At 51.7% G+C, this 24,504-nt stretch overlaps 1 protein-coding gene across 1 annotated transcript; it reads right to left on the bottom strand.

Annotated features, from left to right (window-relative positions):
- Window positions 1-15,350: 15,350 nt before the first annotated feature.
- Window positions 15,351-22,608, bottom strand: DMRTB1 (DMRT like family B with proline rich C-terminal 1). The gene is made up of 4 exons (XM_045997159.1): window positions 22,029-22,608; window positions 20,257-20,462; window positions 16,693-16,885; window positions 15,351-15,433 (listed from the first exon to the last, which is right to left on the bottom strand). Exons 1-4 carry the CDS (start codon window positions 22,606-22,608, stop codon window positions 15,351-15,353), a joined length of 1,062 nt encoding a protein of 353 aa, XP_045853115.1.
- Between the last annotated feature and the right edge of the window lie 1,896 nt (window positions 22,609-24,504).

Here is a 24,504-nt window from a genome sequence, read left to right on the forward strand (position 1 = left end):
GCCCACCCTATCCCCAATTAATGTGGGGAAAATCGGTGTCCCCTCCTCCAGGAAACCTGTCTCTTCAAGCTGGCCAGACGGCTCCCCAGGTCCCACAAGTCCCACAGGTCCCAGGCTTCCTCCGTCTAGTGCTGATCCCTCTGGATATCACAGAACACGGACACGTGTGTCTCCTGTAAGAGTAAGAATTCATCCTTCCTGGGTACTTTCTAAGCACTTTGCATATATTAATCCTATAGTGTATAGAATAATCCCATTGTTCCCTCTGCTGCACAGATGGAGAAAGTGAGGCCTTGTGTCCTTCATTCAGGACCAGAGCCAAGCACACTGTCTGTATTGGGCAGGGCTTCCCAGACCCAGGGCCCTGTAGGAACAGATGCCTCCGAATCTGGTTTAAATGGAAACCAGCCTCCGAGCCACTCCCCGCCCCACCACCAGCCCTGGATGAAGCCTCTGCACCCCCTTTCATGAACAAATTGTGAGTTTTACAAAACATTCAGAGCCTGTGGTGGCAAACACATGCTCCCACGGTGAGAGCTCTCAGACCTGCCGCGCCCCGAGCCCCGCTCCACCAGCACCCTCCAGAAGGCTCCCACCCCACCCCTTGGCCTCCAAGGAATGAGGGCCTCCCCACTCTGCAGCAGCTCGACCCTCACAACATCCCAGGACAGGGCACTACCATTATGTCTGCTCAGCAAAGGAGGAAACTGAGGTCCCCAGAGGAGAGGCAAGGTGCCCACAGTCCCACGGCTGGTTGGAGAGGAAGCTGGGAATTCAAACCCAGGTCTCCTGGCTACAAAACACACAGCTTCACTCCTGCCTTCAAGGCCCAGAAAGCCAAGAGCTTTTGTGCGCCTTGTGGCTGGCCTGCTGTTCTCTAGTCATACTGTCCTGGAAAAGCCCAAAGGCCTAACATGCAGGGATCTTGTATTCTCGGCCTGGGTCTGCACGCTGGGAAGTCACGCACCTCCCCGGGCCTGTTTCCCCTTCTGATGATTGTCAGGTCACACCCCTCTGAATGGTCACCCTGCCTGTGAGGAGGTTCTCCGTTCTCTTTTCTACCCAGTTTTCTGTAACCCTTAGAACTGTCCAGAACACTGGAGCTTGTTTACTCCAACAGGCATTTCCCAACTAACACTTTGGTTTTCAAAATAAAGTAATTGAACAAGAGCTCCACAAGTGTAAAAACTACGGAGACTCCACTACGAGGCAACGCCTTCTCTTCTGAGGGATAAATTGGGGGGGAAACCCATTTGCCTCATGTTCAAGCATATATGGCAGCTGCCTGTCCTCAGAGGCCTGGAGGAGAACCCTGACTGCTGTAGGCTTCTTTTGGGGGCACTGATCCTAACACACTATAGAGGACAAAAGTGTGCATGGCCTCTTTACCATGGTATTCAAGGCCTCCTGTATCTGCTCTTGAACAGCTTCTCTGGCCCATCTCTTACCCCAACCTTGTGCCCCTGTGCTCCAACCATCCTTCCCTGAGCTGCCCAAGACTTCGGGCCCATGGAGACAGTTCCTGGGAGGGGAGAGTTGTAGACTCAGGTAGGCCAGGGCAGGCATCTGAAAGGTAACATTGCCCTGAAACCAGAAAGACAAAGACAAGAGCCAGACCAGCAAAAGCATTCTAGGGAGAGCAAACAGCAGGTGCAAAGGCTCTGAGGCAGGGATGAGCTCAGAGTGTGTACAAAGGCGGGTGAGGGGAAGAGTGGCAGAAGGCAAAGGGAGAGATGGGGCAGTAGAGCCTTGAGCAGTGATGTCCTCAGTAGCACTGACCCACAGTGGAAGTCGCACACCTGAGTGTCAGCTGGAGGGAGAGTGTGAGAAGCCTGGGTCGTCATGCAGGTAAAACAAATAAATGGGCTACAGCAGCCCACGGCAACATGGGTGAGTGTGAGCAATATAATATTCAGTGAAAAAAGTTTGCTCCAAAGACAATAGCCTAAAATAACTTAAAAAAAAAACAGCCATTTAGGAATACATATGGATATGATGAAATTTAAAAAAAAAAAAAAAAAGGAAAGCAAGCGAATGAGGCACTGGGTTTCAGGATGCTGGTGACCGTGGGTGGGGGAGGTGAGAGCAGGATTGGGGACCAGATGGCTGGGCAGAGGACTTTTGTCTGGAGCGATGGATCCGTGGGTGCTTATCACACTATTAAAAACAAACAAACAAACCTGAGCGGCTCATGCATGCACCCATAGTGAATTTGTCTCATGGACCAGCCTGGGTAGGAGCCATTTGATCCAGAACCTCCAAGACTGGGCCCGGGGATTGGGGTTTTAATCGAAGAGCAGTGGGAGCCACTGCAGGGTTTGGCCCAGGGAGTGACTTGATTTGATTCCCATTTTATAAGAATCCCTCTGTTTATGGAAATCAGAGCGAGGGGTGGGGAGGAGAGGGAGGCAAACCTGCCAGTCCGAAGGCCACTGCCATTGCCCAGGCAGGGAGCGGTGTGGGGGTGCAGGAGGAAATATGGGGGTGCAGGGGGCCAGCAGGAGCTGTTAAAATGAGGGCTGTGGTTTGCCCCTCAGGCTGGAGATGTGTGCTGGTTGGTCCCTTCGCATCTCCCTTCTCTTCTCCACCCCGTGTTGTGTCCAGAGGAGCTGTGACCCCTGCAGACAGCATGTCCCGGGCTCCCTGAGTGCCTGGCTTCCCGGAGGAGACCAGAGGGCAGGAGAGGCTAGAATCTGGAATACCGCTGCCACCGTGAAAGACACACTGTTACCCCTCTTAGAAATGACTGCACAAAAAGCTCGTACTGGACGGGTCTCTTTGGATTTTGGAAGTTGTCTACAACACACACGGGGACCATCATCTCCTGGGGACCTGGCAGCCCTGCCAGCCGGGGATGGGCCTGAAGTAAGAGAGGCTCCGTGTTCTGTCCAGGCCACTGGCCTGCCGCATGGCGGTGTGACCCAGCAGCCCCAGCGGGGTGGGGGGGGGGCAAACTCTGGGGCAGTGGGGGCTCAGGCGGGGTGTGATCGCCGTTGTGCCCCACAGAATCAGTGCACGCTGCTGAGCTTCCGGAGCCCAGCCTGCTCTCCATTGCTGGCAGCTCTCCTCCTTAGAAAGCAGCCCAGCCTGGCCGCTGGCTCTGGGAGGGGCTGGACCCCACAGCCACAGGACACCCAAAGGCTGTGTGACCGGAGCTGCTGGCTGGATGTCCTCCTGGTGCCTCTGTTCCCCTGGCCACTGTCCTCTCCCCTGCTCTGGGCCCCAGGGGGCTGACATGACATATATTAAGGGGCTCTTTTGCCCTCTGGCTTTTGGCTGAGCTCAGCATCGAGGAGCCCTGGCAGAAGACTGGAGTGGCGGGGGAGAGGAGGTCACAGTCATTATTCTCCCGGCTCCCTTTTCCAGGGTGTCCCTGGGAGGGACATCATTGCTCTGTCATAACAGATCCTCCACTTGACTGTCTCCTTCCAGGTCCCACTAGCTGCTCTGTCCCCTCACTTCTTCAGCCCTAGGGATGCTAACGATCTCTCCAGTCACTGCACTAACCCAGTGTAATTTCCTACTGCCTACCAAATCTTCTTATGAGTTCCCTTATCAACACAACCCTCCTTAAATTATCCCAGTTTCAGCATGCTGTTTCCTGCTGGGACCCTATAAGATGATAGGTGTGTGGGCAGATTGACTTAATTTTTTTTTTTTAAAGTAGCGAGGGAGAGGGAGAGAGAGAATCTCAAGCAAACTCCCTTTCAAACTTAGAGCTGAACCCCAACAGGGGGCTCGATTCTAAGACCCTGAGATCATGACTGAGCCAAAATCAAGAGTCAGACACTTAACCAATTGAGCCACCATGGCACTCCATGCAGGCAGAACTCTGAAATGATGGCAAGGGTCCTGCGCCCTGGGGTATGTGTCCCGTATAATCCCCTTCGCTTGAGTCTCCCTCTGCTGTAACAGTCACTCCTGGGGTTATGTAATGTAAGACCCTGTCCTGGCTCACTGGAGGGAGACTGTCCTGCTGGCCTTGAAGAAGAAACTAGCATGCTGGGAGAGACCCGTGTGATTAGGACCAGAGGATGGCTGGTAGGAACTGAGTGATTTCCAATCAACAGCCACCTAGAAAAGGGGGATGCCAGTCCTGCAACTGCCAGGAACCAAATTCTGCCAACAAGCAGAATGAGTCTGAACAAGGACCCTAAGCCTCAGATAACATTGCAGTCCGGGCCGTCCCTCCGATTTCTGCCTGGTGAGACGCTGGGCAGAGAACGCAGGTGTGCGGTTACCCAGTTTCTGACCTCCAGTCCCTATGAGATGACAAGTGAATGTTGTTTGAAGCCGCTAAGTCTGTAGTGATTTGTCACGCAGCAAAAGAAAACAAACACACTGGATTGGACCCACCCCTCCAAATCATAAAGCTGGGTGTGAGCAGCAGCTCTCCCCCATTCCATGTAGACGCGTGCACAAAACTGGGCTGGAGCAGATCCAGCAGGCACAAGTACATCAAATGGAATGTGGCTTAGATGCCATCGGACCTGCTGCTGCTGTTCCGCTATCCCTTTGGGGAAGTCCCTGTGACCGGTGAGCAGAAGAGAAACCACTAGAAGCCCCAGGTTACACTTGAGTGTGCACTGGAGTGGATGGAGGCACATTACAGCCCTACTCGGGGCTCCGCAAAGAGAGTCGTGAAGGGAGGTGCTTCCAGGGGTGCGTGCCCGCCCCCTTCGGGAGAAGGAGAGACAGCCTGAGGTGTGCACTTACGCTGACTCACGGGCAGAGGTTCCAGGGTCAGCCGGCTGCTCGGCGACTTGAAGGAGACTGGAAAGCTGGAGGCAGCTCAGTAGGTATGCGGCCCAGCCTCTCCAGAGAGGCGAGGAGCGAAGACCTTCCTCTCCTAAGTAGACGCGCGCCAGAGGGTAGTCACTGCAGAAGAGGCTTTCGCGAACTGTGGGGACGACCTGGACATCAGTCCGGCTCTCTCCCCAGCCAGTCCTGGCCTCCCTCCTTGGGCTCATGAACAAAATGACCATGGCAGCCGTTGTATTAGTCTGCATGGGCCGCCATAACAGAGCGGGTGGCTTAAACAACAGGATTTTCCTGCTCTGGTTTTGGAGGCTGGGAAGTTCAAGGTCAAGGTGCCCCCAAAGTGGGTTTCATTCTGCTGCCTCTTCTCTTGGCTTAGAGGTGGTGCCGTCTTACTTTGGGCTTCCATGACCGCTTCTTGGTGTGCGTAGAAAGGAAGAGAGGGAGCTCTCTGGTGTCTCTTGTTAGAAAGACACTAATCCTATGGGATCAGGGCCCTTCCCTTAGACCGTCATTTAACCCTCATTACCTCCATAGAGGCCCCATCTCCAGATACAGCCACATGGGAGGGTTGGACCTTCCATATATGAATTACTGGGGGACACAAACATTCCATCCATACCAGCTGGGGTAGAGGGTCCTCTTGGGCTTGACAGCATGGGCCTCCGCCTACCAAAGCTGGTTTGGCTACTGCCACTGGTGAGGGCGCGGTCTGTCTGCAGCACGGCCCAGTGCTGCCCAGTTTGGGCACCACTCCCCAGGAACCATGATGACGGCAGGTTGATCACACTGGGTGTCGTCCACTATGAGGAGCGCCATCAATTAATCCTCTTGGAATCTGGGTATAGATCTGCCTTCTCTGCTGGATGCTTCCGCCAGGAGCACCATCTGTGGCCATGCAGAATCCGTTCTCCATCACCAGGGACGCCGCGCTGTATTGCCTCCAACTCAGGAATGTAATTAAGAGGGAGAGAAGTGTGGTCGTGGGCTCGCACCTAGGAGCTAGCCTGCTGGAATGGCGGGCGGCTTCCGAAGTTTCCGTGATCGTGCTGGCGGGAGGCTAGCATCGCGGGAAATAGCAGATCTGTCACGTAGGGGGGGCTGTGTGCCTTAATTAGTGACCAGTGGGTGGGGCGGTCTCCCACCAACGGCATCCCCATTCTCGTTTTTATTTCAATAACCGCTTGCTTGCATGGGATTCGCATGTCATACCGCTCGCCCATTCCAAGTGTACAATTCAGTGGTTTTTCGGTCTTCACAGATGTGCAACACCACCCGCTCACACTTCCCCCTCCATAACTCTCTTACAGAGCTTTCGGTTCCCATCTCTGCAACACAGCAGATCATGTTGCGCTCTGCCCAGATGCCCTCAGATTCCTTTCTTCCATATTTGGGCCCCTCCTAGGTTCAGCATGGTTTTGCATCCAATGGGGGCATCCGAGGCTCTTTCTCGAAGAACATCCCTCGGATTCCCAGAACCGGCTTGGCCCACAGGCTCGGACAGCTGGTGGTGCCCAAGCACGTACATCACCCACCGAGCAGCCCTTAATCAGGGACTGAGAGTGGAGGGGAGCGGAAGCCTGACTCCCCGGCCTTGTGTGCTGATAACTTGGAGGCAGGACGTCCACTCCAGAGCTGTCACACTGAGCTGAGAGCTGGCCTGAAACGGCATCATTTTGGCTTCCCCCCATTCCCTGTCCTAATCCCCATTCCCCCCTCCTGGCCTCCCCCAAGACGACTTCTTTCATAAATCACTTCTTCACCAAACCTCATGTTGGGGCTCTGCTTCTGAGAAATCCACACCAGGACAGCAGTCTTTGGCTCAGCAGGTTTGGGGGTGCTCTTTCCCCGTAGCCCTTCTCAAGGGGCTTCCACCGGGAAGCACAGCCATGATTCCCCCCGATTAGAAGCTGGGCTTCCGCTGAGCCACTCTGAGCTCCTCGAGCTACTGGACCGATAGGCAGAGTGGTCGTGCTGGCCTGGGTGGGTGGTCCCGAGTACCGATAGGCAAGGGAGCTCTGCAGCACGTGGGGAAGAGGACATCCCCCAGGGACCCACTGAGGTTGGGCACAGACACTTCTGGTTGGCGGGAAGCTGCAGCAAACCCCAAGCCAGGACGACGAGGACTCAGGCCCCAGGAGGGTAAGGAACTGGGTCACCCTACCAGGTAGGGAACCCCCAGGCGTGGCACACCCAGAGCATGAGGGGAACATAGAATGGGCGCTAGGAAACAGCAGGAATGATTGGCCCCCACCTTTCAATGGGCTGCAGACATGGTGACCGCAGCCCCCATCTACACTATAGCTTGACTGATGAATTTCCTTCTCCTTTTCTGCCGTCTAGCTCACGTTCTAGCTTAGGCGTTAGGTGGGAGTGTGGCTGCCTGAGGGCACTCATGGGAATGTAGCAGCTGCCGGGCTTCGTGTCCCTGCCCTCATTTTTAAGATGAAGGTTTCTTACTCTGAGAGAAGAGCAAAGACAGGGAGTGACAAGCTCCTGTACAGACCCACCTCTACCCCCGCCCCCCCACAGCATCTAGCCCGCTCGAGGAACACTATTTGTGAACCTCTTGAACCTTCCAAGTTGACTTCTGGTTCCTACCAGAATCCTATGGTATTGAACCTGAACCTGACCCTGAACCTACGGGACAGGCAGTTGGACAGGTTGCATGGACAAAGGTGACACATGTCCAGAGCCCAGGCTAGTCCTTACTGTGTATTAGATGGAGGGTAAGGGACGGACCTGCATAAGCCACTGGAGAGAAACAGCCAGGAGACACAGAAAGGAGAGCCCAGGTCCTCAGGAGGGTGCAGACATGCAGAAGGCAGGCCCAGAAGGGGGCGGGAAGCAGCAATAAATGGAGGAGGAGCCACCGGGAGGGAGATAGGAAGGAGAGAGGAGTGTCCTGGAAGTCTAGAGAAATGCATGAAAATGGGTTAGGGGGTCCAGAGAGCGGAAGACAGAGAACTGACCTCTGGGTTTGGCCCCAAGGTCATCACTGGTGACCTCAATGGGGGAGTTAGAGGTCATCCTTACCTGCGATGAACCCAAAGAAGAGGCAAGTGAGTGCCATGAAGTCTTGCAGGGAAACTTTCAGGGCACAGCTGGCCCCAAAGGCAAGCAAGTCCAGACTTCCTCATGAGGCTCTGAGCAGGCTCCTCGGAGGTGCCGATGAGGCCCAAGGGAGGGCTGGCCCAGGCAGAAGGCACTGCACCAGCAAGGCCTAGAGGCATTTGGGGAAATTGCAGTGCAAAGAGGACTAAAGACGTAGAAGACTCTGGAGCAATCAAATGGGTTGTGGGTGTCGAAGGCCTTATAGGCCAGCCTGGGAAGCTGGGCCTTGGTCCCAGAGCAGTGGGGAGCCAGAGAAGGGTTTAGGTGGGGGAGTCGTCAGATAGGGGTGTTAAGATGCCCAGGTCAGCGCACGGGAAGGAAAACACCCACCTCATCGTAGGGGCAGCACAAGGCTGGGCCCACTGTAGGTGCCTGATAAATGCTGACTCCGGGAACAGAGCACGGGCTGTTTCGAATGTTGGAGATGGTGGCTGACATCACCCATGACTGATGTTAATATGCTGTGGTAGTAAAAAAATCTACTCCAAATTGCGGGAAAAAAAATCTAAAAGCCAGATGTTCAAAAGTACTGGCTTAATTACAGACTGACCGTGAAATGGCCAGGGTTTCAAAACCAGGTATGTTTCACACATTTCAGACCGAGGTGTTATCGCTTGTTTTTCCCAAGTGGGGCGAGGGAGTGGGGAGAGCAATGGTTTTGGCAAATGGCTGACGACGTCAGAAGGCAACTCAGTGTTTGCTGGGGAACTGGCATAGAGCTGGGAATTAATTGCCCATGAATGTGGAAAAACAGCCAAGTCCCCACAGAATGTTCCATGGCCTGCTTCTACTACCAAGAAGAAAGAAAGAAAGAAAGAAAAAAGATGTTCTGATTCCAATTATAAAAAGAAAAAAAGATGAAGCAAAGACACCACCCAGCAGCTAATTACTGACAGGCCGAAGCCTGTACCAGCTCAAATGGAAGAGCTGACAGGATAGAATGTTAGCATCTTACTCTCTGCTGTTCATAAAATGTAGCACAAAGGCCCAGAGGAGCCGTACATCTGCTCACAGGATGCTGCTCAGCTTGGGGAAACTTCCCGGCCCGCCGGCCTACTAGCTCACCACGGCCGCAGTGGGATCCCTGGCCTGGGCTCTCGGGGCCAGGGCGAAGGTTGTCGTGCTGTGGGGAGTGGACAGCCCCCCGGAGGGAGAACGGGCTGGGGCCTGCTGGCCAGGATGCCCTCGGCAGAGTGGCTGTGTGCATGTCACTGGCCGAAGGTCTCTGAGCCCCGAGGGGTCAGCTGGACAGCCCCTGCTTGAGAAGAAAATTCCAGCAGGAGAAAAACACATATAAAATTAAGTCAACAATCAGAGCAAACAACCAGAAACCACCTCAACGTCTGGTAACTGTGCACGCTTAAATAAAGGAAGAGGCTTCCCTTCAACGAAATACTACACAGCTGCTAAGAAGAATGAGACAGCTGGGAGGCTCTCCAAACTTGAATGCAGAAGTTCATGACTGGGGTCAGAAGTGAATTAAGGGCTCTGTGAACTTGGCTGGGGAAGAATTACATCTTGATGTTTGCTAACCTCTAACTGTAATTTAGTGTTTCCTTCAATTATGAATATAGGCCACAAACCCCGGAAGAATTAGTGGTGACTTGGTCACCAGAGAAGTCACAGATTTTCTCATAGGGCCTTCGAGTTGCTGCAGGTATCTCAGAAAAATCAATTACATCATGACCATGAAACTATTAATAATGATTACAACCACTGCTCAATCTTATTATTTAATGCATTAGTAAAGAAATACATGTATTACTAAACCACAAATGTATTTCTCTATTTTGACAAGTATATTAAGCATAATTGGTTTCCTCTGTAACCTTATGTGTTTTATTTTATCCATTTAAAGCACTGCTCTGTGAAGGGGTCAAAGGCTTTCTCAGACTGACAAAGGGGTCCATGGTTAAAAAAAGACTCAGAAGCCCTGATTCAGTGTTAATGAAAAGAGAAGTGTGCAAAAAAAAAAAAAGAAAGAAAGAAAGAAAAGAAAAGAGAAGTGTGCAGAACAGCGTGGATCATATGCTACCATTTGTGTGGCTTTTTTTTTTCAAGCAGATCAATAGAACAGATTAAAAACCTCAGAAATAGACCCACCCGAGTAGACTCAATTGATGTTTGACAAAAGCGTAAAAACAATTCAATGGAGGAAGGACGGTCTTTTCAATACAAGGTGCTAGAGCACTGGGACATCCATGGGCAAAAAAATTCACACCTTATACAACATTTAACTCAAATGTAACAGGTGAAAGTGAATCCGAATAAATTGGGTGGGCTGTACCAATTTGTACACTGGCTGTACCAGTGTTCTGGTTGTGATCTTATACTATAGTTTTGCATCCTAAAACCATTGCGGGAAAGTAGGTCAAGCGTCCATGAGATTTCTCTGTGTTATTTCTGACAAGTGCTTGTGAATATGTAATTATCTCAAAATTAAAAATTAGTTCAACAAAATAAAGCTTGTACAAATTATCTGGGTGGGGGAAGACACACACAAAAAGGGGGACATCGGTGAGGAGAGAAATGAGAAGGGGCAACGGAGGTGGGGGGAAAATCTGTTTCTGGCTTATCCTTATAAACTGTGTATGATTTCCATGCATTCTTTATATTCACAATTATTTTTAAAGAGAAACAAACGTCTCCTGGAGAGAGATGAAGAAATGAGCGTGAGAAGAAATTATCCCAGTCAGAGTCAAAACTCTTTCCTGGGTTACACTTGAATTACAAGCATTATTATTGATAAATTTCCTAGGAACCTGGTGAAAGGATTTTGATCGAAATGTGAATATGTTATTAATACTCATTTCTTTAAAAACTGACTTCATGCTTCTTTGTTCATTTTCAAAATGAAATTACAGGGTTTGGGGGAAAAATGTTTAAATGATTTCGTTCCTTGTGTGAGAACTGAGCTGAATTACTGTGTGTAGGCAGCCTGTCCATGTCTTGAAGGGCAGCTGGGCTGGGCAGAGTCCCAGGAGGCAATACGACCTTTCCAGGACTCATACCTCTCCCTTGTGGAGGAGGAGGAGAATACAGGGGGGCTAGGAACTTAGCTCTAGACTCAAGTGGAACTCGGATTTAACCCCAGCTCTGCCACTTAGAGATGGTATGGCCAAGCACGAGAGCCTAACCTCTGTAGGCGTCCATCGTGAGGTCTGTAAGATGGGGGTATTGTGGTGTCTGCCTGGGGGAGTCACTGTGGGAATTCAGAGACAATTTGTGGAAAGTGCTCAGTACAGTGCCTCGTACATGGGGAGCGCTGGCAAGTAAAGAGCCACAGCTAATACGCTTCATAAGTCTTCACCCCCTGACACAGTCTTAAAGAAGAGGCTGCTGTCGATCATCTGATGACGCAGGTACCACATAGGCTGTACACTGAGAGGAGGCATCAGAGGTGACATTTCATGCAAGAGCTCCCTGCATTCTCAGCATGCCCCTGAACCAAAGGGAGGCTCAGAGAGGGTATGTGATGTGCCCCAAAACACACAGCTATAGAAAGGCAAGGAGGAAGAGTGGGGCCTGGAGACCCTGAGCCTTGGCCAGTGAGCAGAGGCCATGCCTCAACCAAGGTCTCTGAGTAGCCCCGCAGTAAGAGGAACCTAGGCCCAGGTCCACCAAGGCTATAGCACCCAGGAGTGGAAGTCGCTGCTAGGATCCCCAGAGCTGCAGAGAGAGGATCTCCTCCTCTGCCTCAGGCCCTGAGGGACGTGTTTTGTCTACAAGAGATTGCAGAGCACCCCCACTCTCCAGAAAAGCCGGAGGGGGGGGTTGGTGTCAGGGTGGGAGAGATTCTCTCCAGAAGGGTTTTGGGGATCAAACCTATTAGTGCAGCCTTAGAAGACACACCTCCTTGCTCCACACAAACCTCAAGAACAAGCATTCTGGGGCGCCTGGGTGGCTCAGTGGGTTAAAGCCTCTGCCTTCAGCTCAGGTCATGATCCCAGGGTCCTGGAATCGAGCCCCGCATCAGGCTCTGTGCTCGGCGGAGAGCCTGCTTCCTCCTCTCTCTCTCTGCCTGCCTCTTTGCGTACTTGTTGTCTGTCTGTCAAATAAATAAAATCTTAAAAAAAGAGAAAAGACCAAACGTTCTGTCAGTCCCAGCTCACACAGTGGTGCTTACGGTGAACCCCAGGCCACAATCAGAGCTCAGGCACCAGCAAATGCTGACTGCCTTCTGGCCCAGATATCCCAAGCACCCTTCTCACACCGGTCACCAGGATGCCTACTTTAGCATTTTCTCAGGGGGGCTGTGTGTGCTGTGGTCAGTAGGATGGGCAGAAGTTTCAAGAGGCCAACGTCCTTAGGCTGTTCTCCCTATGCTATGTTAGAATCCACTCAGAAACTAGGGTGCATTCACCTGGTTTGAAAAAAATCTGAAGATAGTAACTCAGGGAGAAATGGATATTAAAAACTCAGTGACTGGTGCTCAGGGATGTATGTGGCCTTCTGTACCTCCCTGGTCACTTAGAAGCTATGTGACTTTGGGCAAATCACTATCCCTCTCTTTGTCTTACTTTCCTTCATAAAATACAGATGGTAAAACCCCTGTTCCCTTCACCTTCTATGGGGGTGCAGGATTGGGGCTGGTGTCTGAAGATGAAGATAAAAGGGCACCTATTTCCCAGGCAAGACAGCGCAAAGATGACTGCGGAGCCGCTGGCAATCACCTAGCACAGACTAGACGCTCATCATTTTGATTTCCCGGGAGACCCCAGGTCTCTGGGGGGCGCTTCAAGCCCGGCGCTGCAGAAAAACTATTCCTTGGGCTCCGCTGGCGTCGGACCTGCGCGATTCTTTGTGGCCCGTCGCTAGGCAACAAGCCCCGCCCACAGTTGCTGCCCGCGCGCCCCCTCCTGGCGGTGCCCTTACAGTACACCTGGTGTCCTGCAATGCCAGCCACCTGCCTTCCAGAACATTCTCCAAGCTTATAGCCAGTCTGTCTTTAGGGATGAGCAGTCCCGCTCCTGGCTGCATTTCTCTTCTCATCCTTTTCTGCCTGCCTGGCACTCTACTCCTGCAAGACCTGGGCTGGGCTAGCTGGTGAAGAATGGAGGCTGGAGAGGTGGGCAGGCCTACTGTGTTGAAGATGTTGGCCTCAGAGCAGCAGGGAGCCATAGAAGGTGTGTGAGCAAAACAGCAATATGAGCAGATCTGGTGTTTCAGTGCTCATGCTGTTGCTACTTAAGGGACAGCCTGGAGGAACAGGGCATTCAGGGGGCACAGACTGGATTGACTGGGAAGACTACTGGGAAAGGGAGCGGGTGTCCACTGACCCCTACAAGGTAAGTAAGCACGGTGAGAACACACACACAAGGGCAAGCTGGGGCTATCAAAATTTGAGCTTCACAGCAGGGGCAAGGGAAGAAGGAAGGTCTCCAAACCTGCCCACAGTTCTTTTCACCCTGGCCGGCACCCTCAAGTTTCCAGGAAAGATGCAAACTGGTCAGCAGATCACAGACCTCTAAAACGGACAAATCCTCCCTTTGTGGAGTCCTGTGGACAGACTCCAGCAACAGATACTGCCCTTCTCATCAGGCCAGAACTTCCCATCTCAAACCCCACAGGCTTAAATATCCGTTTTTTTGCACTGGTCTGGATTGCTATAGAGTCCATGTAGTCAGACTTTCACAACTCGTGTGTGTGTGTGTGTGTGTGTTGATCAGAAATACTTTAATGTAGTTTGGCTGAAAAAGCTTTCAAAAACATGGAGTCTAGGTCAAAACAAAGTGTAATGAAAAAGTAGGGGCACTGATCCAGGCTTACTTGGCCATACTGACAGGCCAGTTCCTAGTGAGGGCAGGGGGAGTAAGGCCAATGGGAAGGCATGGCTCCTGCAGTGCTGTAGCCCCAGGGCACAACCAGCACTGTTGAGGGGAGGGCTGGGATGGGGGGAGCTTCAGCCTCAAAGCCAGGCTAGTCTGAAGTCACATCATCAGGGCCAGACTGAAGCCAATGCTGACCTATGGGCCTCGGCACGCTTAGATCAGCCCCGCTGGAAGAAATTTCTATAAAGCAGTAACTGAAACATTTCTAAGACTATATCCTGTTCCAGGGCCTTCCAAAAGAGCAGCCCCAGGCCCTGCCACTGCCATTTTGTTGGGAGAACAGCTGAGTATCACTTCTCAGTGATCATTCTACCACTTGTCCTGTGACCATGCTGGGACACCCCTGCCTACAGGCAAGTTGCAGAAAGCAGGTCAGCCTGTTCTCTTGAATGCCAGTCCTTCCCAGGACAGAGAACAGGACACAGTCTCTTACCCAGAATCTTTCACTCCAGGTCCCCTACTTTCCACATCCCCCTACTGGGAGTACCTGCTTTCACTTTCAAGATGGAGTTGAGACCCCAACTTCTCCAGAAGGCTTTCTCTGACCACCCCCACAGTTGGGTGAGGGAAACGAAAAGACATCTTTATATTTTGGGATCTGCATTAGATTTCCTCAAAAGCTCTCCACTGCTTTAAAAAAAAAAAAAAAACACACCCAAAACTGTGATAATACCAACGATAATCAAAAATCTAGTAGCCTGGCCCAAGCCTCTTGCTTGCTAACAGAGGCAAAGGGAGAAGGGAGGCAGGCCAGGCCCTTACCCAACCCCCTACCCAACACCACCTCCCACAAGGATTTAAAGAGAGAATAAACCTTCCACAACAATTTCTACTGCTTATTTTATTTCAACAGTCAACTGACCCCAGAGAGGAAGTAGATACAGAGATGGTTTAGAAGCACATTCTACTCTCTGAGAATTGCATCAGTGCTTAGGAACAGCCTACTTTTTAAAGTTGGCAATCACTGTAAAAATATCAAATAGTCAAACTGTAATAGATTTTTTTTTTTTTAAACCAGAAATGATGCCTATAATGGCTTAAACTTTATGGAGGGGAGATGAAGCAGCCCAGCGGTCAGAATGCTTAGAGAAGCCCCTTGGAGATGGGGCGAGGGGCAGTGGCCAAGCAGCCCTTGCGGGCCAGAGCAGCAGGGAAGAACACTGCGGAACTGGCTGTCAGTGCCCAGGGTCCTGCTGCCCACACCGGCCACCTGGATGTGCTGGGGGCTTGGTGTCTGTGCTGCCCCCAGTTGGGACCAAACAGGCAGAAGCAGAAGGCTGGACTAGATGCTGCCTCCTGTCCTGGAGTGGGGCCTGAGGAAATCAAAGACCGCATCGGGGAGTGAGTTTAACAGCCGCACAACCCAGACTTGGTTAAATTCATTCCTAAATGTGAGCTTCCACCAGCCCCGTGATCCTCAGAGCCTTGGCCTTCCCCTGCTAACCATCCTCCATGCTCCTGGTCAATCCACATCTCAGGATTGAGAGAACTTTAGAAATCACCCTCCTCCCTCCTGTCTTGAACTGGAAATGAACTGCCATCTTACACCCACCACTATCCTTCCTCCCTACACATGGCCGAAAGCGGACGAGAACATCGCAGCTGGAACACCCCACACCCCCATCCTGCTGGCCCGAGGGCCTGGGCCTAGTCAGATGGCTCCTGAGAGGGCGGCTCGCTGGGCTCACAGGGCGGCGCTGCGGGCACTTCGGCATCCTGCTCCTGGTCGTCTGGGAAGGACAAAGAAGAGGGGCTGGATTTACAAAGAGGGGAATGACCTACTTTCAAATGCAGACTTTCTGTGAGGCATTCTCCCCACTCCCAGCCCCAGTGGAGGTTGCCTTTGCCTTTCCTCTGCTGGATGTCCAGACACTGGCAACCGAGCCCAGGCCCCGCGACACAGAGTCCAGCTGACCCTCCAGCCAGGCGGTGAGAAGCCAGCTACCCCGCGGCTCTGAACGTCAGCGTCTTTCTGCCTCACGATAGATCACGTCAGCAAGGGGACGAGGGGAAACAGTAAACAAGAACGCACACTAAGGCCATCCTCGGGCTCATGTTCTGTTTAGTCCTCAGAATCCCCTCTTGAGGTGGGGACCACCCGTCTGCCTTGGTAGAAGGTGAAGCTGAGGCACAAGGACCGAAGGGACTTGCCACGGGCCCCACAGCTGCTAAGGGCCCAAGTCAGGACCCACACCCCCGCTGTCTGGCTCTGCGGCCGGCATGCTTCAAGCTACACATTATCTCTCCAGCCCGCGGGTCCGGGCGTCTCACACATAGCAAGTGTGCAACAGGTCTCTCACTTCTTTTTCTTTCGTAAGGAGCCTCAGGGAAGGATTGAAAGGGAAAAAAATCCTAGAACCTTCAAAGCTGCAAGAGCCCTCAACAGAAAACCTAAAGCATTTTTACATCCAGATTGTCAGTTGACTGTCACAGTCACCCATTTTACAGAGGCGAAGACAGGCCTAGCTCCTGGCCTGTTTCTCTCCACCGAGGGGCCGGGGACAGAGGAGTCACCCCTAGCAGCCCCAGCCCAGCCCCAGCCGCTGCTCCGGGCTCAGCGTCTAATCTCTCCCTAGCTGGAGAGGCCCCAGCCAAGCCAGAGGGGCCAGGCGCCTCCGGTCTTCTCAACACACAGCGCGCAGGGCAACCTGCACACCTGGCCCTCGGGCGCGGATGGGGAGGGACTCAGCATTGCACCCGGAGCCAGACAGGGTTCTGCTGACATCCAAGCACGGCCATCTGCCATTTACATGTGCAAGAGCCTCTCTGGGTTCCACTGGTTTTCTCACCTGGGACTGGGGACTCCCTCTTGTGGATACTTGCATATGGAATAAAGGAGGTGTATAAGGAAAAAGATCAAGCCTGGGCCCAGTGCATTCTAATTTCTGCTCTCCATTTCCCTTCTTTCCGCATCCACTTCAGAGCAGGACCCCTTGCTCTGGAAAACCTTCCTGGCTCCCCAGAAATTGGCGGACTGGAGCCCACTTACCAGTGGTTTCCTTGTCCGTATCAGACAGGACAGTGAGAGAGAAGGATGCCGGGGGCGGCGGTGGCGGCAGTGGCGGCAGAAAGTGCAGCGCAGACAGGAAGCCCGGCGGGAGAAACTGAGGCTGCGGCGGCTGCGGCGGCTGCAGCGGCGGCACGTAGTAGCTGGGCTGGTAGTCTCCCACCAGCTCGGGCACCTACAGCAGGCAAGCCAGAGAGGGAGAGGGTTAGTCAGACAGGCTTCTCAAATGGTCTCAGGCTCCTCAATAGGGGGCGGGGGGGGGGAGTGTCTCCCCAAGAGGCAGATTCACCGTGTGGCCCCCACACCTGGGCACAGGACACTTGAGACATGGTGTTTGGCAAATACCCACCAAATGATTGAAGGGAAGAAGGAATTCAGGCACAAAGTCACACTGAGCCCTCTCGTATAGGCATAGATGCAAAACCTCCTTCCACCCTCAGGACCCCACGATGCTCCTCACTATAACGATGACAGACTGTGTTCCTTGAGGGCAAGCTCCAGGCCCCGGGCCACAGAACTGTTAAGCGGCAGAGGCGGAACCGGATCCATCTCTCGGGCTCTACTGCTTCGTGCTGCGGAAGGGTCCGAATGCATCCCAACCCCTTGTGGTCCCTTTTCCTGGTACAGCTGAGAACTTAGACTGGAGAGTCAGGGGGCCTTGGAGGCCCTTTTCTAACACCACAGAAGAGCTGGGAGTGGTGCAGCCGTTCCTGAGGCAAGGGCAGCTGGGGGACCTCAGCAAAGCGGCTTAGGCGGGCCGCCCTTCGTGCAGCTACTCCTTCTTCTGGACATGGAAGCCGTGCTTGTGCCGCAGGACCCTAAGGCTGGAATGGGGGTGTCTGGAGGGAGGACTACACAGCTTAGCGCTGAACAGAGAAAGATGTGAATGCAATAAAAAATCATAATAAATTTCAGATGTAGTTCCTCTTATTTACTTCTGCATCCAGAAACTTCAGAGCACTTTACAAGCTGTGTTCTGGAGAACCCTGGTGTCCTATAAGATATTTTATGTGCTCTTAAAAGTGTCCTTTGACAAGGGAGTTTGAGAAACCCCAAGCACTGCCCCCACATCGGTGAGTCACACATGAGCACATTAAAGCCTTGAGGCAGTCTGCAAAAATCTCTTTAGATTCTTCCAGCCTTTCCTAACAAGGAAAGGAAGAAAGCCCACCTTCAAGTATCTACTACGTGCCAGACCCCGTGCCAAGCACTTTCCATGCATTACATCTTCTTCAATCTGTCAACGGCCCTGTGAGATAGGTCCTCTTTCCCCTACCGGCCAGACTGAGAACCTGAGACAGACCCTTGGAGGTTAGATGGCTTCCCCAGGCCATATGGCTAGTAAACAGCGGAGGCAGGACTGGATCCCAGGTCTGTCCAACTCCAAGCTTGTGCTGTTTTTTTTATGGGAAGAGAACAGAGGAAGTGAAGAAGCAGCAAATGGGGCAGGGACAGGAATAGGAGGCTCAAGACATCTCTGGGGAGTATCTCTGAGCCCAGGCAGGGGGCAGCAGGACAAGGATGAAAGCAGTTCATAGGCTCTTGGGCTTGAAACAGCATCAGAAATAAATGCCTGATTCTCTATCCAGACGTGAAGGGGGTGGGAAGGGGGATTATTAGTGCTTTAATTCCAAGCTGCTCAGCCAAGTCTCTCCCTGGATCATAGCTCCTGCCTGGGGCCCGTGGTGGCAGCTCAGGCCCAGATAAACCAACTGAGATCACACTCTTAACAAAGGCCGTCTGGCAAGCCTGTCAATCAGAGCTCTACCCTGGACGCCAGGCTCCATCCAAGCTTCTGTGTGAGCAGACGGTGGGTGCGTGCTTCACTTGGCCAGAGCCCCTTCTTTGTGTGAAGGCTGGAGGCACTATGCTCTCCTTGGGGCTGTAATGGGGGTGGCCAGCATGAGAGCTCAGGTGTGGCAGGGGTGGTAGTGACAGTCAAGGGCCATGTTTGCTCTGTCTCTGCATGACAGACATACCTCAGGAAGGGTGTCCCCAGTGAGTGCCAGGGCTCCAGGTTGAGGACTGCTCTGTTATTGACCAGCTATGTAATGTGAACCCCAGGCCCTCCCTCCCCAGTTCTGAGCCCACAAACAAATACTTTGCTTCCACGAGTCGTAGTCTTCTACTCTACAGTGGGGTAATACAGCGTACCCTGATGGCTCACACAGGGGTCAGTAGGCATCTTGGAAATTATCAAGACCAGTGGTTTTCAAACTCTTTTGCCTTGAATCAATGGCAAATGACTTATGTAAAACTTCACAATGTCTAAAATAGACAGAAGAGATGCTGTTGGGGCTGCAGCCAGAGTGGGGACCCAGTGCCCTGTTTGTCTGACCTGTGTGGACACATCTGGAGGGGGGGTGGAATTCCACTGGCTCTGCTCTGCGGCTAAGAAAATATCAAGCTCTCTTCTTCTTCTTTTTTTAATATTTTATTTATTTAACAGAGAGAAATCACAACTAGGCAGAGAGGCAGGCAGAGAGAGAGGAGGAAGCAGGCTCCCTCAAGTGCTCTTCTTTCTTCTCAATCACTTTCCACATTAAACAAAGAAGGCTGCTCAGTCCTTACTCTTCTCTATCCTCCACCCAAGAGAAACATCTAACACCCAGGATTAGGCATTTAGCTCTGAGGGAGGGAGGAACGGTAATGGTGGTCAACGTTTTCATCAACTTGAGCTGCATTCGAGGAAACCTGCCCCACAAGTCCAGCCTGATGGGGCCAAGTCAGGACTGGTTACCCAGGCCTCTGACTATCCTGCAGTCCTGATTGACCTCAGGGCTGCCAAAAGGGAAAGGGCTTTTAGCCACTCTGGACTGGAAGGAGCTGGTAACCAAAGCCACAAAACCTGGTCTCCCCAACTTGTACCTCACACAGCAGGGACGGCCTGACTCCTCCATACTCCGTATTCAAAACTCGAGGCTTAAAGAGCACCGCAGTTAGTTTAGGACCAGTGATCTTACAAAAAGATTAAATCTCATCCGTTCTTTCAACAAATATCTCCTGAGGTGACAGGTGTTTGGTGGAAGGTTTCCCTATTTTTCATGACTAACATTCAATTCCTCCTGAAAGGCACCCGAAGTTTCAAGGGGCCCCTATCTTTGGGCAAGGAACCTACATCTGCTCCTAGCTCTGCCCTCAACTGTGTGGTGCCGGGACAGTGAGACATCCTTCCTGGTCCTCAGCAAAATAAAGCCCTTCTGGCCCCAACATGCTGTCAGTCCAGACTGGCAGTCACTCACTCAATCGGGGGTACCGTGCAGCTGCCCCCCAGGTTTATCTGAGGTGTCTCTTGTGTTCCTTCTTGCTTGATCCCCCAGCTCTGAAAAGCACATGCCACAGCCCAGACAGCCGGGCCAACTTGTTTACATATGAATGGACTTGCCCACATGTGTACCCTCTGAGAGGTGTACACTGCACAAGGTCAGTGTTGTACCCCTCCTGCCAGTGCTCAGGGCCTGGCACAGACTGGCCCATCAGTTTGCTTTCTGGGACTGAGCATCTGGGATAAGAAGGAACAGGGAAAGGAATGGGGACGGGACTTACCAAGGCTCCTCCATGGAAATGGCTGCAGGACACATGCCGGAAGCCCCGCTGCAGGGGGATCCCTGGGGTTGGGGAGCCGTCTTGGTAGCCCGGTGGGAATGGGCAGTAAGAATGCATGTTGGAGCAGCTGGGGTACAGCTTAGAAGGGTCTCTCTCCAGGTACTCGGACCCCACCACACAGTCTGAGCTGATGCTCAGAGGGAACTCTGGAAAGGTAAGCAATGAAGGAAACGTTAAAAACACACAGAGCTAGAGAAAAGAGCATCACATCACTGTACAAAGGTAGCGGTACAACACTCAAAGCCACTTACAAAGAACTCCCACATCCATTATGCTTTTGATCCTCTGCTTTTTAAGCCCTTCAGCCGTGTCCCACTGCTCTTAGAAAAAGTCCTTGGCACAGCCATAAAGCCCCATGAGGGCTGGTTCCTGCCTCCACTCCGGCATCCTCATGCAGTATAACCCAGTGGCTTCTCCTTTCTCATCAACCTCACAGCCTTTGCAGATGCTGTTCCCTCAGTTTAGAAGGCTTTTCCCCCTAACCCCACTGTGCCTCAGAAAGTCCTCAGTACTCAGCTGACTCTTCCCTCAGACCACAACAAAACCATCAATTATTCGAGCTCTATACATTGATTTGCATGATTCCTTGATCGGCACTGTCCCTCCCATGAAGGCAAGATCCTTGAAGGCAACAAATGTGACTTTTCCCTTTTTGCATCTTCATCACTAGTGTTGGGGAACGGTTAAGTGCTCAGCCCCTTGTTGAGATGGAACGGAGAAAAGCACTATGTCTGTGGAAAGTTAACTTCTAGGATTGCTGTTTCAGGTCTGTCTTCCCCCTCTAGTTTCTTGGGGGGGTCTAAATTTTCTTAGAATGTTCCAGAAGGCAGAACTGGCCTTCAGAGAGCATCCAGGCCAATCCCCTTCATATAGAGGGAAGAGACTGCCACAGAAGGAAAGAGCTTGACTAAGGTGCCTAAGCAGTCTCCTATGCTCTTTCTACCACACTGCCATAGAGAAAACCAAAAGAAATCACGTGTCTGCCCCCCCAAAAGAGCCTCAAATCTATATGTGACTTGAAACTATGCTTTAATACGATAACCACGAAGACATAAGGAACCATGTAATTTATGCATATGATAGGAAGGGAGGAAAAAGGCAATATCAACAGACCGACTGTGGGGTGCAGAAAACAATCCTACTTTCTGGAAAAGGGTGCGAAGGCATACGCAGGCGCACTGGGCCACGCCTTTCCAAAGGAAGTTGGCTGGGAGGAGCTCCAGCAACTGGAAAGGGAAGAGTGCGCATGCGCTGTCATCATTGCACGGGCCCACCCACAGGGGCGCCTTGAAAAAGGCGCCACCAGCTCAAGAAAAACGCGGGAAGAAGTGCGCAAGTGCAGTAGGGCCCATCTAGCTAGGGCGTCTTCCTGGAGGAGAAGCTACAGTTAAGAGATTGGGGGCCATTTTCTTTCTCCCAAGACGGAAAGAAGCTCTATGTTAAAAGCTGCCGGAACCACCCATTACTTTCTAGCTCTCTTTTTATCTTTTTGCAAAATGGCCCCCAACCCAAATCTGTACATAGAGAACGGCTTTCCACAACAAGAGTACCTCTGAAAGCATTTACCCCACCCACACCCCAAGGACCCATCCCGGCACGATCCAGGGTGGCCCGGGCCGCTGGCGTGGGGCACCAGGAGGCTGTAACCCGGAGAGGCATCCCGGGGTGGGGGTGGGGGGGCGCCGAGGCCACGCGGGGCCAAGGAATCTTACCGAAGTCGGCGAACGGCGGGCTGGGCATGGGCCGCAGCGGTCTGCGCAGCTCCAAGCGGCCGGGGTAGCCCTTCCCTGCGGCCTCCGCCCCAAGCTGGGACCCCACGGAGCTGGGCATGGCGACGGTGGCTCGTTCGCTCAGCCCCACGTGGCCGCGGCTGCCCAGAACTGGCTGGAAGGCGCTCGGGCCCGGGCTCGGGCCCCGCGGAGGCCTCTCGGGGAAGCCCACGGCCACGCGGCACTGCGGACCAAGCTCCCGGTCTCCCGAAACGGCCAGCGGAGGCAGCTGGCGGAGGCTTGGGCCCGGGACAGCGGCCGCAGCCCCAGACAACAGCTCCGGCCCGTGTGCGCCCAGAGCCATCTCCTGCTCCTCCTCGGAGGCCTGCTTCTTGAGCACCTTCTGCGCTGCCATAATCTTCTGGCGCTCAGTGATCAGGTAGCACTTCTCGCAGGTGCACTGCTTCCAGCGACACTTGCCCGCGTGGCCCTTGACCGGCACCAGGAAACCGTGGTTCCGGCACCGCGAGCACTTGGGGGTACGCAGCATCTTGTCGGCCAGCTTGGCAGGGTCTGCCTTCATAGCACAACCGCCACCTCTGGAAGCTGCCGAGCGAGTGCAGCCAGGACGAGCGCTGCCCCACAAGTCTTTGGTGCTGGGGACTTTGGATACATTTGTAACAAAGTGGCTCTCAGTAGGTCCTGGTAGCTGCACGGGACCCTTGCATTTTCCCTCCTTTTTTGGAGTGCAAAATTTGGAGACTTTGTGTGTCTTGGTTAATTACATGCAAGGGATTGGGTTGAATAAATTCTTCATGGAATGCTATTGCATGTACGTCATCTGAATTATCTGAAGTTTTACCCATTTAATTTTCCAAACTTGCTGTTCCCGCCACACAGAAGGTATTTTTGTAACTTCAAAAGAGGCGGAGTGATAGTCAACGGTCCACAGATTTAAAGCTCCGGAGGCACCGAGTTCTCAGTAAACCCATTCCGGGAGAGAAGCATCCTAAGAGGCAAACTGTGCTTTTCCTTCCAAAAGTTGCTGCTTCTGCTGAATTTCATTTCCCTCCCCTGCTGAGAAGCAGTGGCTCGCAGTGATGCTTCCAGAATATTCTAAAGAGCTCAGTGCAGTGTGATAGTTGCTCATGGGTGTGCCCTAATAACAAGAATTTTGTTGGTATAGTCATGCATTTCTGGCAAATGGTGCATTGCTGTTGTCGATGCCTTCCAAAGTAAAGCATACTTTACACAGCATATTTTAACATGAGCTTTTATCATTCTTAACTTTGCCATATATTTAGTTACCCCTGTAAAGCAGCCCAAATCTTGGGTCATCTGGAAACTGGCACAAACTTCGTAGTTTTCCAAGGCTACAAATTAATTCATTTTTTTGATAGAAATGTGTGACACTCAGGTCTTTTTTATTTTTCTCCAGTCCAAAAAATGGGGGGAAATGGGTCACTGACACCTACGTTGAAAAGATTATAATCATAGGATCAGGTATATTTAAGGAGGTAGTTATACTTAAAACCTGGCTAAAATGTGTGTGTGTTTTAAACTGACCTCTTTCTAAAATTTTTTTCCTGGTAGCAGAATGGCAGAAGCGAGGCTTGGTGTCCACCTTGATTTTCTGGAACTCTTGGTTACGGGTGGCTCCTTTGCACTTCTCACCAGCGGCCTGACAATAGGGGAACAGTTGCCGTTCTGAGGCTGATTAGAAACCCACAGCTGAAAAGAGGTTTGTAAAGTCCTTTTCTGCTTTAAAGAAATATATTTCTCATTTTAATAAGAGGGCAAAAGTATACGCTTCCTGTATTATTTGGCCCTTTAGGGATTTCACTGGTGATTTTACATCCATTTAAAGAGATATAGGTTTGTCTCTGCTTTGCTCTAACACCCTCTATCTTAGTTTTTGATTTAAAAAATATGGTCCTGTAGATAAAAGGACAGAGAAACTCATTTTCTGACTCCACCAATTCAAAATGTCTAATTTTTTCACTGAACTTCTCATTTGAAAATGATACTTAAAAATCATAGTTACAATACTGCTGTCAAAAAATCTGGGGCATAAGCTGCATTGTTTCATGATAAGGTCATATTCCACATTATCAAATTTAAATTTTAACATCAAATAACATAGACAGATGAGACAAAAAAGAAAACTACTCTCATTTACATTTCATGGTTGACCACCCAAGCTCTCTTCATTTTCCTATTAATGATTTAAAGGAAAATCCTATTCAAAGCCAACTATTTGAATTAACATATTTTGGCCTTGTTAACTACAAAATGCTTCCATATTTACTTCAGAACTTTAGGGGCAAAATATACCCAAGGTGGTGTGAATTTGCATCATGCCTTGAGAACATTAATAAACAACCGTATATCTTTTTAATCAGTAGTCACATTATAAGATGAAAAAACCCCAGGGTTTACACAGTAAACAAATCTAAGAAAAAAGAAAAAAGAGACTAGT

Source organism: Meles meles, chromosome 1 (assembly GCF_922984935.1).
Source record: "Meles meles chromosome 1, mMelMel3.1 paternal haplotype, whole genome shotgun sequence".
Taxonomy (NCBI): domain Eukaryota; kingdom Metazoa; phylum Chordata; class Mammalia; order Carnivora; family Mustelidae; genus Meles; species Meles meles.

Coding starts and splice junctions, on each gene's coding strand:
- DMRTB1 (XM_045997159.1), bottom strand. CDS start 22,608: ATGAAGGCAGACCCTGCCAAGCTGGCCGACAAGATGCTGCGTACCCCC. Junction 16,886..20,256: donor ATTTCCATGGAGGAGCCTTG/GTAAGTCCCGTC, acceptor TGCCTGCTGTAG/GTGCCCGAGCTGGTGGGAGA. Junction 15,434..16,692: donor TACGGACAAGGAAACCACTG/GTAAGTGGGCTC, acceptor TGTCCTTCCCAG/ACGACCAGGAGCAGGATGCC.